The sequence below is a fragment of the Poecilia reticulata genome, linkage group LG6 (assembly GCF_000633615.1).
Source record: "Poecilia reticulata strain Guanapo linkage group LG6, Guppy_female_1.0+MT, whole genome shotgun sequence".
In the NCBI taxonomy this organism is placed as follows: domain Eukaryota; kingdom Metazoa; phylum Chordata; class Actinopteri; order Cyprinodontiformes; family Poeciliidae; genus Poecilia; species Poecilia reticulata.
The window spans coordinates 11,972,667-11,987,433 of record NC_024336.1 but is presented as its reverse complement, the minus strand read 5'-3'; the positions used below and the strand labels follow the sequence as shown (position 1 = coordinate 11,987,433).

General features: G+C 41.7%; 1 protein-coding gene across 1 annotated transcript; it reads right to left on the bottom strand.

Annotated features, from left to right (window-relative positions):
- Positions 1–838: 838 nt before the first annotated feature.
- ireb2 (iron-responsive element binding protein 2) lies at positions 839–14,202 on the bottom strand. Its single transcript, XM_008411198.1, has 22 exons — positions 14,099–14,202; positions 9,727–9,810; positions 9,480–9,645; positions 9,260–9,397; positions 8,929–9,171; positions 8,330–8,399; positions 8,035–8,218; positions 7,815–7,954; positions 7,545–7,716; positions 7,023–7,123; positions 6,062–6,178; positions 5,822–5,981; positions 5,524–5,659; positions 4,979–5,063; positions 4,739–4,895; positions 3,602–3,726; positions 3,423–3,527; positions 3,185–3,327; positions 2,649–2,796; positions 2,386–2,508; positions 1,727–1,912; positions 839–1,645 (listed from the first exon to the last, which is right to left on the bottom strand). The coding sequence occupies exons 1-22, from the start codon at positions 14,121–14,123 to the stop codon at positions 1,484–1,486; spliced, it is 2,970 nt and encodes a 989-aa protein (XP_008409420.1). The 5' UTR covers positions 14,124–14,202; the 3' UTR covers positions 839–1,483.
- Positions 14,203–14,767: the final 565 nt, after the last annotated feature.

Here is a 14,767-nt window from a genome sequence, read left to right as displayed (position 1 = left end):
GTTGCTTTTACTTGCGGTCAGGGATTGATCAAAATCATTACAACCCCCACAAATGGCCCCCGAGCCACACTTAGGACACCCCTGCATTAAAACACAAAACATTTTTTGGTCCAGTTTCTAGTGCAAATATCTTAGTACGCCTGAAATAAGACAAAACTAAATTACAAGGAACTTTTCAGCAAGAAATAGGAGCTTGTTTTAAGTAAATAATTTCTTAATACTGAATTTTAAAAAAGCAATAGTTCCACTTAGGACATGGGTAAAATTTCTTACTGCAAGTGAAACAAATAGTGAAACTAGTACTATTTAAAATTAACAAAGAGTTATTTACTTATTTAGCTCATATTTTGCTGAATAATAACTTTAAATTTAATTTAGTCTAATCTCAAGTGTACTGAGAGCTTGTATGTTTTTGCAGGGCAAAGATATTTAAATTGAATTCAAATTTCCCCCCCCCCCCCTCCCCACCACCACCAGTATACAATGCACCATTTCCACAGCATGATGCCTCCACTACCATACATATGTCTTGTCATTAAGACCAAAGAGACCAATCTGACCATAAAGAGTTTCTCTGATCTGCGCAGAGTTGATAACAGTTTGGGTCAAATGGATGAAAGTTGAAGATAAAGTTCTGCGACAACAACACGCTCACATCAGAACTGGTTCTGGATTGGTCAAAGTACGTTAGCAATACTGATTGGACCGGATGCCCACCCTGTTGAACATTTGTGGGTTATGCTTCAAATTTATCAGCATTTCTGGAAAGACGATGCAGTCAGAATAACTGCCAGACTACAACTGAAAAAAACTTTGCGAAAGGACATCTGACAAAATATTAGTGGGTGTATGTAGATATATTTTAGCGTGCATGTACACGTTTGACCAACTGGACGGTAGAAAAAACAGTGAATTACTGTTTTGAAAAATAAAATCGCTGGTTGTATGTTGTATTGTTGACGCACCATGAAAATAAAAAGCCAAACTTCTGACTGGCATCGTACGGGTGACGAGCATTAACACACAATTGATTTAATCACAAAACTGTTATTTTCTGGAAAATACCCAATTAAAGAAACATCACCAGCACAAGAGACGATTCTGCTCCAACGGGGGGAAAAAACATGCAGAATTGTGATATTGGGGTAAAAAAATCAGGTTGTGATGAAGTGCTCCATCTTAGCTTTCCAAAGCGGTGTTGGCTACAGAACAGTCAAATAAAAAACCTCCAGAGTTCTCCAGCAACGAAACACAAGACGACCACGTTTACAGGCAGTACAGTCTCCACACACGGTGAACGCCACCGTTTCTTCTTCTTCTTGGGTTTATACTTGTGAGCAGAAATGCTGACTTTTGTGTATTAACTTAAGACGCTCACGCTACAGGTTTAAAAAAAAAAAAAAAAACCGAACAAACAAAAAAAACGGACGTTCCAAAAGTCTGAGGACGTAGAAGCGGACGAGACCGAGAACCGGCAAAGGATTCAGATTGAAGTCGGCTGCTGTTCGCCGGTGGCGGCGGCGGCCGGTCCATTTTCCACCACAGTCCGAGCGACGTACCTCAGAAGCCCCCCGTGTTGGAAAAAGATAACATCCACCTCGGAGTCGAACAGCGCCCTGACGCTGAATGACGTCCCTTTGCTGGTCTGGAGGGAAAAAAACACAAAAGGAAATCAATGAACTGTGTGGAGATTCCCAGAGACGCAGATGCGGCTCAGATGCCTTACCCTGACGGTGAGCTGCTGCCGCGGCCGCAGGCTCTCCGGCAGCGCCACGCTGAAGCGCTCCTTCCCACTCAGCTCCAGTGTTTCGGCGTTTTGCCCCGCCACAAACTGCAGCGGCATTATGCCCATCCCCACCAGCTGGCTCTTGTGGAGCTTCTCGAAGCTCTCGGCGATGACGGCGCGGACGCCCTATAAAAAAAAAAAAACAATCATTTGTTTAGAGTGGCCCAGTTAAAGGCCCATTCTAACTCTGAGATGGATTAAATCCACCTAAATCCAATTAAGCCTCTGTGTAGAAACTAGAAAATGAATGTTCACAAATTATTTTGATGTAATTTCAATAATATACAATCAACATTCATGGTGCGTAATGTTAAAGTATGACTATAAGTGTGTGTGCGTTTGTTTGTAATACCTTGTGGGGACCATTTTCCTGACACTACGTTGTGGGACCCACTGCTCCTTGTGGGGACAAAAGCCTGGTCCCCACAAGGAGAAACACTGTTTTTGGGTCAGGGGTCAGATTTTAGACTAAGGTGTGAATTGAGTTTTGGCTAGGGTTAGGATATGGATAAGGGTTTAGGCTGTAGAAATGAATGGAAGTCAATGGAAAGTCCCCACAAATATAGCCACACAAACATCTGTGTGTGCGTGTGATTTACCAGCAGGTACGGTCCCTTAGCCACCCAGTCCCTGGAGTTTCCAGAGCCGTAGTCTTTTCCTGCCAGGATGATGAGGGGTGTGCCGTCTCTCTGATAGCGATCAGCTGCCTCAAACACATCCAGCTGCACGCACACACACACACACCGACGCACACACACACACACACACACCCACAGCACAGAGAACCATTGAAACTGGACTCAGGCTGAATCAACCAGCACTCAACATTTACATGGACTAGACTGGTTAGGTTTCCACTCACAGTCTGGCCGGAGGGAATGTGCAGAGTCTTTGGGCCTGGCTTGCCGATGAACCGATTGTGGAGCTTGATGCTGGCGAAGGTTCCTCTCGTCATCACCGCGTCGTTCCCTCGGCGAGCGCCGTACGAGTTAAACTCCCGCGGCGTCAGCCTGGAGCCGAGGAGACACAACGTGAGAGTTCAGTTCATTTGAAGCAACTTGGTGAATGAAAAGCTGCCTGTTACAATTAGCAATGAATCAATGACACGCTGCTAACATTTGATGCTAAGTGTGAACTACGCACTACCAGACACTTTTGCCTGCTTTTCCTGTATAAGCTTAAAGATCATTGTTTATTGAAAAGCAATTTTTAATTCTTTTTATTTGTTGTTTTCTAGTGTTTTGTTTATTTGTTTTGGATAATTAAAATGTTAAATGTTTATAAGAATTTAAAGTTTATTCATCTTCTACCATTACATAAAAAATGCTCTCAAAACTACTTCTGGGACCATTTATCACCCAGAGAAACCAGCCCATCAGCTGGCGGTCCGACACCGACCGTTTGCTCTGCAGGTACTTGGCGGCGGCGCTGACTCTGGAGATGCTGCCGGCTGGTGAGATGTGATCCGTGGTCACTTTGTCTCCGAGGAACAGTAAGGCGTGAGCGTTTTCTATCGACTGGGGCGGAGGAACATCTTTACTCTGGGATGAAAAAAAAAACGATAAAAGAGAAGAGGTGAGAAGGTGACGGTTGCTGCGATGCAGAAAGAAGCGCCGGCTCTGATGGAGGGACTTACGAGTTTGCTGAAGAACGGCGGCGAGCGGATGTACGTGGACTTGTGATCCCAGGGGAAAACCAACGAGTCTGGACATTCAATCTTGTTCCAAAACGTATTCCCTTTCTGAAGGAGAGCAAAAGTGTCACGGTTTGCATGCGCAGCAGGATTTATTCAACAACAACAGAACGGGTTCTGACCTCCATCCTCCTCCTGAGGTCCTTAAAGATGGCGGAGATGACCGTGTCCTCCTCGGTCTGCTGGACCTCCTCTCTGGACGGCCAAATGTCACGAAGATACACTTCCTTACCGTCCGAAGTCCAGCCTGTTCAATTTGAAACATAAGCTGAAAATCAAGATCTATTTGCAAGAGCTTTCCGAGGGAAAGCAAAGGGAACACAAGAAATGAAGAAAAAGAAAAAAATCATATCCTTTTTCACATTTTGACACTTTTTTAGGTCATTTTTTTCTTTGCTAAATTGTTCAGATTCAATCAGATTGGATGGAAAGTAACAAGAGATCCAAACATTTCTGGAACAACTTCACATGCTCCCAAGATGCACCAGAGAGAGACGAGGATCTGGTGGTTGAAGCTTTTCTGCAACACTTTAAATACTGAGCCGACCAAATGCTTTCTTGGTTTGATTGGGGATGAAAATTGCAACATTTGTTACGTTTTCAGCGGTTCCTTTTCACACGGCACCGTGTCAAACAAACCAAACTAATTGACAAACCTGTCCAGCCCCCTCGCCTGTGGTGGCGCTGCACCAAGAAACACTTAAGGAAACAACACAAAAACCTCAGAAGAAGACGCGAGTGCAAACTTCTTTGCAAAATGCAAAGAAAAATGGAGAAGCGTCAGATTTTAGCTGTTGTAGGATTTCTCTTTTGTCTTTGGCTAAAGTCCACAAGACATGTCTCCTGCTAGCGCGAGACACATGCATTTGTTTGGGTTGTATTTATCCAGAATGCCGTGCTCTACAATCTATTTCCTGCCTTTAGTGTAAAATGCTTAATTTTAGTCTCATCTGTGTAAAAAAAAAAAAAAAAAAAGCACAAGTAAAGAAATACTTCTAAAAATGACTAAATAATTCCAGAACTTTTCCAAAGCATCTATGCAGAGCAAATTAAACGTTTACATTAAAATACAACCAGATTGCAAAAGATAAATTTTTTTTTTTTTTTTTACTTCGTCGGCGGTTGAGAGGTGACTAAACAAGAAGCTGAATCCCTTCCTGCTCAATGACTGTAATCCGACCAAATTCCTCAAAATCCCCAGCTGATCTCCAGCTTCTACAGAAACAGCTTAATGGAGCTGCGGGTGGCGCTCGTCTCACCTAGAGGCTCTTTCTCAAAGTCGATTCCCACCGTGCCTGCAATGGCGTACGCCACCACCAGGGGAGGGGAGGCCAGGTAGTTGGCGCGCACGCAGTCACACAGGCGGCCTTCGAAGTGCCTGTTGCCAGACAACACACCGCAGGCCACCAGGTCCCCCTGAAACGATGGACAGTGGCGTAGAGTCTGAGTGAGGGCAGACGGAGAGGTAGCGGCGTGGTAGCGGCGGCGGGGGGAGTTACCTTTTTGATGGCGTCGACAACGGCTTCTGGTAGCGGCGCCATGTTCCCCACGCAGGTGGCGCAGCCGTAACCTATGACCTCGAACCTGTCACATGATCACAGCCATTATTTATGCAACTTTGATTCATAGTAACTTTAATGTTAATCAATATATTCGATGTGTATTTGATGATTTTAATGATGGTATTTGACTGGATGATGTTTTTATGGTTTAAAGCACTTTAAACTTCTCTGTTACTGAAGTGAGCTAAACAAATAAACTTGACATCCCATAGAAGAAAATAGATCCATCCTTTAAAAAAAAGGTTTTATCTTTGTTTTCTTATTTTAAAACATAAAAATAAAATGGTTATAAAAGTTACAACAAATTCCCTGCAGTATATTATTATAAAATATGTTTAGGTGATTGAATATTAGCGGCTTTGCATGAGTTTTATTTAACCAGATCGAGGCTAAAACCTTCTCTCTGACATGTAAAGTGTAAATATGTAACTGAAACCTGTTGATGTCATTTCCTGTGCTGTCAGGGCATAAAAGCTTCTCACCCCAGCTGGTTGAAGTAAGGCAGGACTCCACTGGCGTTGAGGTAGTGGGTGACCATCCCACTTCCAGGAGCCAGGCTGGTCCTAATGTAGGGCTTGACGACGAGCCCAGCTTCCACGGCCTTCTTGGCCATCAGGCCTGTCGACGGCAAGGAACAGAGTGAGCGAAGCCGAACTGCGACCTTGATGAAAAGTGTTCTCACGCTATCTGTGTTGTCTCCAGCTCCCATCGCCTTGAAGCTGAGCTAARCTTTGCTGAGAAGACTAAACAGTTCACGTCTGAATTTAAACTTTGGCATACCTGCGGTGAGCATGACAGATGGGTTGCAGTTATTGGTGCAGCTGATGACGGCGGCGATGACCACGGAGCCGTGGGCCAGCTGATACTCCTGACCGCCGTGCAGGAAGGGGATACGGACGTCCTGCTTCTCCTTGGAGATGTGGAAGCCTTTAAATCCCACCTGGGACAAGAGGAGAAGTTACTGGGAAGCTCCGCTGCCTAGCAACAGGAGGCATCAATAAGTACACCCGTCCAGGTCACCTTCTCGTTGAGGCAGCTCTGGAAGTCGTCCTTCATGCTGCTGACAGCCACTCTGTCTTGGGGTCTTTTGGGTCCGCTTACGTGGGGAACCATGGAGCTCAGGTTGATCTCGATCACCTGCACAAACATCGCTAGCTTCAGYGGAGCTCATTGATACGACTTCTAAAACGTTTCAGACAACGCATTTAAGTTGACAGAGAGTCGAGCACAAAGGAAGACAGCTGCATCTAAATTAGAATACAATTTTAAAAGTTAATTTATTTTAGCAATTCAATTAAAAAATTACAGTGTAATATATTAAGAGTTAATTTCTATTAAATTTAAAGGAAATAGTTTAAAGATAATGAAAACCCAACATAATGTTTCTCACTAAGTCGAATTAAGATTTTTAATGACAAGCATTAAGCAGTAGCAGGCAGTCACTAAAATAAATGTGTGCAAAATGTTTGTCACGTTTTTTTCAACGTTAGTCCATATTCTACTAACGTTGAAAAAATACAATTCTCCAACTGCAGTGTTTTCATTAAGAAACAATTAAAATGTCACATGAATACGTTTGTTCATAGTTAAACGCCGCGCCGTCCTCCCCCTACTACTTCCTGTCGTCTTCTTCATCTTTTCCATCAGTAGTGACATACGGCTGCTGATCATGTGACTCGTGTCACGTGACAGAAGCGTTTTCTTTGCAGTTCYGTGAAATACACTAATTTTGATATGACTGACAAACCACCTCATCCCAGCGCCAAAGCTTTTTATCAAAAAAGTTGAGTTTTTTTCAAAATTGGCGACTTTCCATTAAGCAAATGCACTTTTAATTCCAATTTTCACTATTTTATGGTGATACACACACCCTCAACAGGCCTTTGCTAAAGTCTTTAGCTGCTCACAGAACAGAAGAAATAAAGTGTCACACAGGCTGACTGCTCCTTTTCCCTTATTTTTTAATCTGATGTGAAATTACCTCTGAGAACTGAGGATCTTCTGAGGATTCTTCATAGCTTCGGAAAAGATTTACAGCCTTCATGTAGGACTCCAGTAATTCAAGCTTTTCGTCAGTGAAATCTGGAAGGATGAATTAAAATACATTACAGAAAAAAATGGGACATTTTACACAAAATCCACACTTTTAGCTCAAATACATTTTGTTGTGTGCGACTTGTAGTTTGTGTTAAAATATCGTTGACGTCTTTTAATTCATTTTAGAATAAAACGTTTCTGCGGCAGTAGATAAATGGATTTCTGCTGTTAAGCTACAAAAATAGCCGAACGGGATAAAGTGTAACACTGTGACCTGGAGGGAGGCGGGGCGTGAAGTGCCTCATTTGCATTTAAAGAGACGGTACCAAAACAAGTTGCTGTCAAACGCACCTCAGCACGCATTGCAGTTCCTATTTAAATAAACCACAACTGAATGATTTAAATGTGAAAAGGACAACATTAAAAACCTGATATGTCCACTTTAATTGCTCCTTATTTTACTCACTTGTCTTTTTAAAGTGCTTGAGTGTTACGTGGTCGACGGGGAAGAAGCTGACAGTGGCGTTGTATTCTGGACACATATTGGCGATGGTGGTCCGGTCAGGCGCCGACAGCTGGGAGACACCTGGTCCAAAAAACTCCACAAACTTCCCAGAGATTCCCGCCTGACGCAAGTGCTGAGAAAACAAAAGACCAGAGAGGCAAACCTGAAGCTCAGAGCATTGTTATCTGGAACAATTAAAGCTTCTCTGGTTGAACAATCCTAAAAAGGAACCTTTGTGATGCCGAGGACGATGTCGATGGAGGTGGCCAGCGGGTTGATGGAGCCCACCAGTTTGCAGCCCACCACCTGAGGTAGGGTCAGCGACACCGGTTGGCCCAGCATCACCGCTTCAGACTCGATTCCTCCGACGCCTGAAGGAAATCGTGAAGCCAGTTACTGATGATGCAGTCTAAACGAAAAGCTGAGAAACGTCGGTGAGAAGAGGCCGTACCCCATCCCAGGATTCCCAGGCCGTTGATCATGGTGGTGTGGGAGTCGGTGCCCACCACGCTGTCGGGGTAGATCAGGCCGTCGCTGACCTGCACCACCCTGGACAGATACTCCAGGTTCACCTGGTGGACGGCGCCGACATCCGGAGGAACCACGTTCACATTTTTAAAAACCTTCGAACACCACTGTCGGGCAGATGAGGAGAAACGTGGGTGCTCAACGAAGTGTCTCGTCCAAATGAACATTCATTTTATCTTCTCTACGGGAAAATTCAAACACAGGCGATATTTTGGTACCTTAAAAAAATGAAGCCTCTCTTTGTTCCGCTGCAGTTCCATTTCCTGGTTCTTCAAAGCCGTTTCCACTCTGCAGAAAAGATTAAGTAAAATCCACAGTGAGCTCAAAAACGGAAAACACTGAGCAAAACAATAACATCTACATCACCTTGCCAGTATGCTTAACATGTGCACGACCTTTGAACTTTCCCACATCAGAATGAATAACAGGAATCCTCTCTAATGCCTAATTTAGGATAATCTCGCTCTCATATTTTCACTGTTGCTGCAATTTTGCAAGTATTTTACAGTGGGTGGTGTGTTTAGGGTAATGAACAAGTGTTTTTTTCTGACACACACACACACACACACACACGGACGCACACACACACAGTGTTTTGGATGTAACCTCAACAGAGCAGAGCTGAGTTGTTCTTTCAGCAATTGGCCTTTGTTTTACTAAATTTCTTGACGACTATTTCAATAATCAATCGCAATTAATCAAATGAATCATTTCAGCCCTAGTTCAAACGTCATGAGTACTTCTGCGAGCTCTTTGAATCTAGTCCCAGTGTTACACAGACTGAACCTGTCAAACCCTCTGACTGATGAAGACGTACTCAGAAACGGGCTGCAGGTGGAAGGGGCAGAGCAGGGGAGTGTTTTCGATCTGCTGGACAGAAGTAGGACGGCCCGACGAGGCAGGGGGGTCGCTGCAGGCGGCCTTGCTGCAGGAGCCCCGCTGGCCCCCGCAGTGGGAGCCGCCTCTGGACGGAGGCCGGACCGCTGTGGACCGAGGAGGAGGAGGCTGACTCTGGTTGGAGCTGTCGCCTCCACCCGGGTTGGGAGCGTTCTGTATGGCGCTGGTATGACAAGGATCGATGGTTAAAAGGAAATAAAGACTGACGTAAGCAAACAAAGGTGGGATTTCTTTTCAGTTAATCAACAAACCATTTGCTGTAATCGATTTGTAGCGAGTGGTCTACGATGAGATCCGTGGGGCATTTAGGGTTGACTAGGTCGGGGTCGACGCCGTGTTTGGCCACAGCGTCTCTCATAGCTGCCAGGTCCACCATAGCAGGAATACCACTGATACACAACAACAACAACAACATTGTTCCCAACAATCGCTTTCTTCACAGCTGAGGAATAAAAAAGTGAGTAAACTCACGTGAAGTCCTGGAGAAGGACCCGTGCCGGGGAGAACGGCACCTCTGCTTTTTCCTGCTGCTGCTGCCAGTCCAAGATGTTCTGCACATCCTCGTCTTTCGTGTAGAAACCGTCGCAGTTGCGAATCGCCGCCTCCAGCAAGATCCGGACAGACAGCGGCAGTTTGTCTGCGTGTCACAAAATAAAGAGTTGACTCACCAAGGGGTACGGCCGATGTTACGACAGACATGGCGCGGCTGTGAACTCACCGTATCTCGGGTCGCCTAATTTACGTGGGTTGTAGAATTTGATGCCATCTGGTAACGTGTCGATCAGATGGGCGTACGGGTGCTCTGAGGAGGAGAAGTTAATGCTTAGACCAAAAAGAACATTTAATGTCTTCTAGTCATTAAAAAATATCACTGAAACTCTTTTAAATTCTTTTTTTAAACAAAGAATTATATGACAGCAATAACAGTGTTCCTGCAGGTTTCACCATCTCAAATTTAGGACATTTTAAGACCATTATGAATAAAACTTAAGGCCTGTACAGAAATGTATAAAAGAAAGTGATTGTTTTTCCAAAGTTTTTTTGCACAGAATGCGTCTGGCATCGTACAGGTTGAAATTCAAAAATAATTATTGATCCCAAAGGGGAATGAAATGTCGTTGTAACTCATCAATTCAGATTCTTCAGAGTTACTGCAGATGGTTGTGATATCATGTTGCAAAGACGTATGTTGCCCAGTCAACTGGTGATAAATTTACACTTACAAATAAAAGACACAAGCTAGCTATTAGCAGCTTGTTACCTCACAGGTCACAGTGTATGAAGATGTCTCCACGCGACTCAAACTTCTGCCTGACAGTAAAGTCCCGTGAAAAAAATGCTGCATAGAATATATAAGAATAAACAGTTCTGCCACGACAAAATTTGAGACCTGTGATTAATTTGTTTGAGCCCATCTTTGATTAATTTAAAGGTGTAGTAATATGTTTTCCAGACACCTAGTGCCATTTTATGGCATAGTCAAGAAACAAAGTTACCTTCGGTTGTTATAAAGATGCTATATATACCAACTATGAATTAAAAGGAATTTTATTCAGGGCTTTCCCTAGTGTATTATAAGCCTGGCAGGCCACCAGGCTTTACTTGCTCTCCCACCAGGCTAAGCGACATTTGTTTATTTTAAATAATTTTTTTATACACCAATAACATCGACAGTAAAGACAGGATAAGATGGTTTATAGTTGACTTGTTGGACTGCCGTCACCTGCTCATGCACCTCTGAATTTTTGTAACTTAATTTTTTAACATAAAACATGTGTGCCACTGGTGGACTGTCCCAAGGTCTTCAACACCGGACTTAGCAGGTTTTCTGGGGGAAACCCTGTTATTAATTTATGTAACGCCTTGAAATTGGACCCCTGTATCTGTAAAACTCCTGCTCTTTCTGAAACTCCGCCTTCAGGAAGTCATCACAACATGGCTCCTCTATTAAACCTTCAACAACATTTTCACCAGTGTTACACTGAGAAGAAGCTCCTATAATGAGCTCAGGTGTTCCACCAGGTGTTTGCTAACTGCTGCTGGCTAGTCTGAAGGAGCTCAGTGGGGGAGTTGTGGAGAGGGCTGCTCTGTGAGGCAGAAGCATGGGAACTGCAGTTCTGAGGTGAAGCTGCGTCTCGAAGGCAGAGCGAGATCCCACCAGGCAGTTTGCACAACTGAATCGTTGCCATGGAGATTAAAGGATTTCTCAAACTTCAATGAAAGAATCAAAGCAAAGGTCCAGATATGTTTTTGATGCTGACATCATGTAACATTATAACATGATGTAAAGCTAATACCGCCCCTTTAAGACCAACCATCTACAGCATTCAGAGCATCAAACTGTAAGTCCAGCTCCCATCTTCCTCAACTTTACCACATCTATTGTCAGATCACACAATACACGGATGAGACCTTTCGTCAAGAAGCAACACAGCAACACCACTGCCTGCTTTGTGGTGTTTAAGATTTTAAAAGCTTACTGACTCAAACACAGAAGCACGTACGAAGGTTTTCATGTTATTGTTCAGAAATGTAAACAGACAGGAGCCACATTCCTGCAAAGCAGATAATGAGCAGGAGGGACGGACACACTGGGGGGATTCCTTATCTCGGCAGCATTTCCTGAAAACAGACTCAACAATATAGTGGCGTTGCAGCATGACGTATTGACACAGGTAAAGGCTGGTTTACTGTATCAAGTGAGGCAGAGGTTTTAAGGTTTACAGGCTAGAAATTAAACTGGACTTTATATTCACCAGTCCGATTAGAGCAACAATGTTTTAAAACTTATGAAGGAGTTGCATTACTGCAAAAAAGTAAAAAATTAATTGTACAAGAAGAGAAGAATAAAGTCATAATAATACGAGAAAAAAAGGTGTTATGAGAAAAAAAGTATAATATTCAGAATAAAGCCATAATATCAGTGGATTCAAGTATTAATGTTATGACAACTCCCATGCAAACAATTACTGAGTTAAAATGGAGAATGTTTAAATTTCTGTGGAGCTACATGTCATATTTTAAGACGTCAGTATCAAATTATCGTCAGCAGAAGAACTTTACAACGTGTTTAACATTGTGACTTCATTCGCATAATACTATGACTTTATTCTCGTAATATTATGGCTTTATTCTTATATTTTTTTTAAAAAGTTTTAGTCTGGCCTTATTGATCTGTCATAAAAACCACAGTTGGAGAGCAATGTCAGTCGAGCAGCTGACTGCTGGCTACCGGAGCAGATACCACCACTAATCATACATGGTATGGCTTACATTATTAGATGTGCAATAATCAATATAGAACAAGTTTAGCAGACATAGTAATATTTGTTTCTTTTGTTAGATCATATTTTAAACTACAGTTTACTCAAAATTACTGTAACTAACTTTAAAAATCTCAGACGTAAGATTAGAAAAGAGCTGTAAAAACAAAAAAGCTTAATTTCCTCCATTAAATGAAACATAATTACTATTAGAGAATAGAAGAGAATACTTCTTCTATTCTGCTAGTTAAAAGAGACCCTACCGTCACCTGAGAAAATTATTATTCTCAACAATAGTTCACAAACAATCTCCAGCTTTTTATGTTTAGTTTCTCCCTATGCGACAGCCTGATTTAACATTCAAATTTCCTGTCACACATACAGTATTGTGGATTTTTACAAAATACTGCCTTGCAGGTATGTTCACCGGCTATAAAACGACTATGCAAAAAGAGGCCGTCACAGATAAAACCAATTGATGGATACTGGATACACAGCAGCAACAAGAAAAAGAATAAACACAGTTGAACCAGATTAGTCTCACGCTTCAATAGATGCAAGAGTGAAAAAGAAAAACAAAGTTAAAGAGTTTCCTACTCAGTTTCCATGACAAAATCACATACTTTTCAGACTAAATTTGATTTAACATTGAGGTATTTTAACAAGACTTAACTATATTTGTATGGCAGATATTTCTACAATGGTAAAGAATTTAAAAGAAATCATTCATATTCCTGTCAGTATGAGGATATGGTTGGATAATATTTAGACAGTTGTATATGAGGTCAAGTTTGGAACTTCAGATCTTCAGAAAATATATAAATCAAATTTCCTATGTTTTCTTTGTAGGAACCCTGAATGCCACACAGTGAAGCCAGGTATGGACTCTACATATTTACGACATAGAAACAATATAAATATTCTGCATATAACCATTCACTGTTGTATCGTATGTGCTATTACCAACATAGACATAAATACAGATGCTACGGTAATAGAGTGAAAACAAAAACTGTATAACCATATTTAGGTAGCAGCACTACAATATGTGTACAGGTGTGTAATTATGTATTAGTTTGCGCGTTAATAGTGTTATAATAGGTAATACTGTAAAGCAGTAAAATTAAGAATTAAGTAATAATGTATATGAGATACAAACATTGATAAAGCAGGGACTTTTTTATAAACCTTTTGCTTGATGTTAAATATAGAAAAAATTGGGACTTTTTCACTGGCTCTGGTCTGAAAGGCCGATTTTTTTTCTAAGCAAATATTATAACACTAAACCCAGTCTCTTCATAAATTATGTAATGACTGTAAACCGTCAAGCTAAAAGTGTTGTGTCCCAGGTTTTCAATAAAACATCTTAGCATGTTTTCATAATGACAAGGTGAGGAAGAGAGGTGCAGAGCTAGCCTAGGTGCGAGCTGCTAACATAGCCTCTTATCGTAAAGCACACTTGCGCAGAGCACTTATCGAACTACCGGCTTATAACCTCTTCTAGAGATAACAAGAACCAGCTTAGTTATAAAACAAAACACAAGCAGGAGACATTTAGGTGAAAGTCGTGGCAATGGCATCAAGAAAGACACCAACGGGTTTCGCCTTTAGCATTTTCTTTTTTACCATACTAGCTGTCATATCTGTGTTATCGCGTTAGCTACATGCTAGCTTTTCTGTCAGGGCCATTTATATAACGTTCACGTGAAACAGGCCGAAGTTCTCCTACGAGCGAAGAGTCCGTTTCAGAACGGTTTTATTCGGTTAGTTTACACGCTGTAGCCACTCATAGTTGTCCGTAGAAGGTTCGTAAAAGACTCGTTTTACCTTTAATTGTCGCATTGAGCGCCATGATGACTCCTGAAATCAACACGGGCCCCTTCTCACACTGCACAACCAACCCAGGGTTGACCAATTACAAAACAGCAAACAGTAATGTAACCAATCAGAGTACCGAGCTCCTCGGTCACGCCCAACCAGAAATTTGTAGTAGAATAAACATTAAAAAAAACAATTTTTAGAAACTATCTGGATAAAATAAAACCCATGTTTTTAAGAAATACAACAGGATTTGTTAAAGGTGAGAGTTGAGATACTATCTTATTATAATAATTATTATTATTATTAGGTAATAATGACTAAATACTATCTCACAATAAGATTACATGCTCCTCAGTCATAATAATGAGATGTAGTCTCTGTCACTAATTAGCTTTCACTTGATCATGAAATGCATAACTATAAAAGCAAAGTCAAAATTTTGAAAGGGTGTCTCGTAGTATTTGCATAGTATCTGATAATAATGAGATAGTGTGTTGTTATTATTAAGCATTTATATAATTGTAATTTAGTTATATCATAATTATTAAGTATGAAATTAGGATAAATTATAACTACAAGGTTCATAAGTGAAAACTATAAAATATTGCTAAATAATTACGGACAAACTAAGCCAAGCCACAAATATGAGATTCAAATCCTTTCGCATCAGTGTCA